Genomic DNA, 5,000 nt, shown 5'->3' on the forward strand with positions numbered 1-5,000 from the left:
TAGTTAGTTAGTAGCTCCAAAAAGTTAGCATCTAACATTATTCATGTTTATAAATGAGCCAGGAAGTGTGTAGCCTAGCTTAGCACAAAGACTAGAAGCAGGGAGAAAATGTTAGCAAGTGTAGCAACAAACAGCTAGTTTAGACCACAATATGTTAACAGGTAATCAATATCAGGTCGATACAGGAAGTAAGCATATCTAACGGGACAAGGACACCGTTAGCCTAGCTTAGCACAAAGACTAGCATCTGGGGGGAACTGCTAGTCAGTATAGCAACAAACAGCTAGCTAAGAAAACATTATGTTTGTATTTAATTGATGTCAGGCAGCTACAAAGAGTTAGCATAAACAGTTAGCATAAACAGTTAGCATAAACAGTTAGCATAAACAGTTAGCATAGAGAGTTAGCATAAAGAGTTAGCATAAAGAGTTAGCATAAAGAGTTAGCATAGAGAGTTAGCATAAACAGTTAGCATAGAGAGTTAGCATAAACAGTTAGCATAGAGAGTTAGCATAAACAGTTAGCATAGAGAGTTAGCAAAGTTCCCCAAATCTAGCAGAGATCAGGACCGACCGGTAACGTTAGCTAAACTGATAGCATTCAGGAACTGGATCCAGACACACAACAGAACCGGTCTAACTGGTCCAGACACACAACAGAACTGGTCTAACTGGTCCAGACACACAACAGAACTGGTCTAACTGGATCCAGACACACAACGGAACCGGTCTAACTGGTCCAGACACACAACAGAACCGGTCTAACTGGTCCAGACACACAACAGAACTGGTCTAACTGGTCCAGACACACAACAGAACTGGTCTAACTGGTCCAGACACACAACAGAACTGGTCTAACTGGGTCCACTTAGTTGTCCATGATTTCAAAACAACCAATCAGCATCCAGAAGGAAATGACTCAGAATAAAGTTTCCCTCCATTGGAGACACAACCAGCTGATGATGGTATCACCATGGCAACAGGAGACAGTATGAGGACCTGATCAGACGGAGGACAGACGGAGGACAAAGCCACTAAAGGCTGATGGGAATGTTTATAGTCTCACAGGGGGAGGGGGTCAGAAAGCAGAGGGGCTGATGGGAAACGTGGTCTTTAAGTGGAGAAGAGAGCGCTGAATAAAACCCTGACAGAGTCTAATGATACACAGGGACGCTCTAAAATAGAAACGTGTGTGTGTGTGTGCGTGTGCGTGCGTGTCTGTGTGTGTGTGTGTGTGTGTGTGTGTGTGTGCGTGTGTGTGTGTGTGTGTGTGTGTGTGTGTGTGTGTGTGTGTGTGTGTGTGTGTGTGTGTGTGTGTGTGTGTGTGTGTGTGTGTGTGTGTGTCTGTGTATGTGTGTGTGTGGGAACCAGAGCTCCTGCAGCTCCTTATTGGGACAAAAGGAAAGAAGCTGCTGCATATTTTGGAAACTCACTCTCTGAGGTCGGAGTCTTCTTCTTGGACTTCTTATCAGCCGGAGAGTTCTCTGTCGGGTCTGAAGGACGGGGGGGGACAATTAATCAATCAAAATAAAACACTAAACTGGTGCAGGTTGGAAACAGGAAGTCTTCTTATGAAAATATGACAAAATAAAGTTTAATGAAATAAACTCTGATGATCCAGTTTATGTGCTTTGATCTTCACCATGTTGAGAAAAACTATAGGAGGAGGAGGAGGAGGAGGAGGAAGAGAAGGAGGAAGAGAAGGGAGGGGGAAGAGAAGGAAGAGGAGGAGAAAGAGGAGGAGGAGGAAGAGGAGGAGCAGGAGGAGGAAGAGGAGGAAGAGGAGGAGGAGAAGGAGGAGGAAGAGAAAGAGGAGGAGGAGAAGGAGGAGCAGGAGGAGGAAGATGAGGAAGAGGAGGAGGAGAAGGAGGAGAAAGAGGAGGAGGAGGAAGAGCAGGAGGAGGAGGAGAAGGAGGAGGAGGAGAAGGAGGAGGAAGAGAAGGGAGGGGGAGAAAGAGGAGGAGGAGGAAGAGAAGGAAGAGGAAGAGAAAGAGGAGGAGGAGGAAGAGAAGGGAGGGGGAAGAGGAGGAGGAGGAGTCATAACGTTCTCACCGTCCACTAGAACCGTACAGGAGCTCTTGTCTTCTCCTGCTGGGTTCTCCGCTCTACATCTGTAGGTTCCTTCATCCTCTGGTAGAGCTTTATCTATAGTCAGAGAACACAGGCCTCCTGGAACACAACAACAAGTACCGTTAGTACTACCACAGTACACTGAGTACTACGAGGATATACGATATAATATTATTATAAAACACTAATACACTAAGTATTACTATGATATATAATACCATACAATCCAGTAGTGTATAATATAATACAATATAATGTTTTATAACATAATATAATAATTATATATTATAATATAATATAATATTATATAATGTAAGGTTAGACACACTGACACACACATAGTGTTGGATCAATGGGGCTGTCCTGATGACGGAAATAACAGGACACACACACACACACACACAAACTCACAAACTCACACACAAACACACAACACACACACAAACAAACACACACACACACACACACGCACACACACACACACAAACACACACACGCACACAAACACACAAACACAAACACACACACACACACACACACACAAACACACACACGCACACAAACACACAAACGCACGCACGCACACACACAAACACACACACACACACACACACAAACACACACACACACACACACACACAGACACACACAGACACACACACACACACACACACACAAACACACACACACACACACACACACACACACACACACACACACACACACACACACACACACACACACACACCCTGAATGGACAGATTCAAACATCAGGTCTTCACTGTGTGTTTCCATCTTTGTGAGGACTTTTAGATATTTAGACTTTTAGACTCAGTCACTCTCCTGTCTGAGATAATAAGATGAATAAAGTTTTAATGAAACCATAATGTTATAATATTATAATATAATCGTTGAGTTGCTGAGCTGGTAACAAACAAACAAGTCCAAAACAAGGTTTTATTAATTATTGATTTTAATTATTAAAATAGCAGCAGATTGATTCTGATCAGCTCTAAATGAACGAACACAGACTATGGTGCATTCAGGGACTCTTCACTTGTTCTGGACTTGAGAGACTTACATAACTCCTCCCACTTCAATAAGAAGGACTTTTTCTTCGATTGATTATTGGTAACATTTCCCATGATGCACCTTGACAGTTTGCTAAACAAACTCCACACCTCCCGTTTCTAACGCACACTGTACATCTGCAGCCTGATGACATCACTGTGACATCACTGTGACATCATCAGGCCACAGACGACTAACCAGGAAACAGATCTATGAAACGATTAACTGATTAATTGATTCATTGATTAGTGGAACAGTAGAAACTTAGTCAGCAACAAATTGAATCAGTTAATAATGTTGTTTGTAAGTTCTTAGTATATATACATGTAATATTTGGTTTCAGGTTCTCAGAAATGAAAATTTGCTGCTGTAGGTTTTTTTTTGGTCAGTGACCTGGATCATATTATTTAACTGTCCACACCCATCATGTATAAGAGCGTATCAACATGTAATAACTGGTTTATAAAGCAGCTGTTATCATATTTATTTATACCATTTATTACATATTATATACTGATGATTCAGATCAATAGAGACATTTAAAGTTAAGTGGTTTTGTAATATTTTAATATTTTTTCTAGTATTTTATCAAAAGAATGATTATTAAATTAATAAAGAAAAACAAATCAACAATGAAAACATGAATCAGTGTCGGACCTCACAAGTCCAATAAGACAGCATGAGTGTGTGTGTGTGTGTGTGTGTGTGTGTCTGATGTAAAGTGAGACACACACTAAACACCAACAATAGTCCGTCGGCTGTCACGCATCACATCCTGTTGTTTCTGTGTTCTATTAATAGAGTCTGAATCCTCTGAGCTCCATCAACAGTTGGTTCCACATGAAACTCTCTGCTCACACAACTTCATTCAAACTCACACAACTTTATTCATTCAAACTCACACAACTTTATTCAAACTCACACAACTTTAAACTTTTATTCAAACTCACACAACTTTATTCAAACTCACACAACTTCATTCAAACTCACACAACTTCATTCAAACTCACACAACTTTATTCAAACTCACACAACTTTATTCAAACTCACACAACTTTATTTAAACGGTCCGGTTCACTCACAGACTGGCTGTGGAGACGTTCTAGATGTGGTGTGTGTGTGTGTGTGTGTGTGTGTGTGACCTCTGACCTTCGTTGGCGAGGACGATGAACTTGGACGACTTGATGGTCTTTCCGTCCAGCGTCCAGGTGACGGCGGCGTCTGCTGGATCCGAGGCGGCGAGGCGACACTGCAGCCGGAGCCGCTGCCCGTCCAGCACCGTCACATCGCTCAGCTTCTCCACGAACTCCGGTGCCTTCCCCTCCTCCTCCTCCTCCTCCTCCTCCTCCTCCTCCGCTCTTCTTCTCCTTAATCCCTCCGTCCACGCAGTTGTTCACCGCCGCCTTCCCGCTCTCCCCGTTCTTCTCGGGGCTCCCCGGCTTCTTCTTGTTGGCGAGGACGGAGCGGAAGTCGCCGGCGTTCTTCCCGGGCGTCTCTGCCGGTTTGTTGCCGTTGCCGGCGGCGCCCTTCTTCCCCAACACGGCGCGGAAGTCGACCTGCTGCGGGGAGTTGCCCTTGCGGTCGTCCTCCATCTTGGCCTTGACGCCCTTGAGGTTGGCCTTAAAATCCATCTGGTGGCGGTGCTCTGCGGCGGCGGCGGGGCCGGCCTCCCTTGGCTCCTCTTCCTGGTTGTCTTTGGCGTTCAAAGCTCGCCGTCCCAGAAGCGAGCGGAAGTCGAGCTGCTGCGCCTCCTTCTGTCGCAGCTCCTCTTCGCCACGCTCCCTGGTTTCCACGCAGCGCTTGAGGAGGCCTCGGGGAGCAGCGGCAGGAGAGTCCTGGTCCTCCTCCTTCTTCTTCTTC

The 5,000-nt window shown here is 44.7% G+C and overlaps 1 protein-coding gene across 1 annotated transcript in view; it reads right to left on the reverse strand.

The window, feature by feature from the left end:
* Window positions 1–5,000, reverse strand: part of LOC129104231 (myosin light chain kinase, smooth muscle-like) — a 40,233-nt gene that overhangs the window by 16,323 nt on the left and 18,910 nt on the right. Inside the window, 4 exon segments of the mRNA XM_054614806.1 lie at window positions 1,433–1,492; window positions 2,052–2,168; window positions 4,290–4,495; window positions 4,497–5,000. The exon segment at window positions 4,497–5,000 is cut by the window's right edge and continues 246 nt beyond it. Of these exon segments, the coding sequence (XP_054470781.1) occupies window positions 1,433–1,492; window positions 2,052–2,168; window positions 4,290–4,495; window positions 4,497–5,000 (887 nt within the window).

This window comes from Anoplopoma fimbria, chromosome 16 (assembly GCF_027596085.1).
Source record: "Anoplopoma fimbria isolate UVic2021 breed Golden Eagle Sablefish chromosome 16, Afim_UVic_2022, whole genome shotgun sequence".
Classification (NCBI taxonomy): domain Eukaryota; kingdom Metazoa; phylum Chordata; class Actinopteri; order Perciformes; family Anoplopomatidae; genus Anoplopoma; species Anoplopoma fimbria.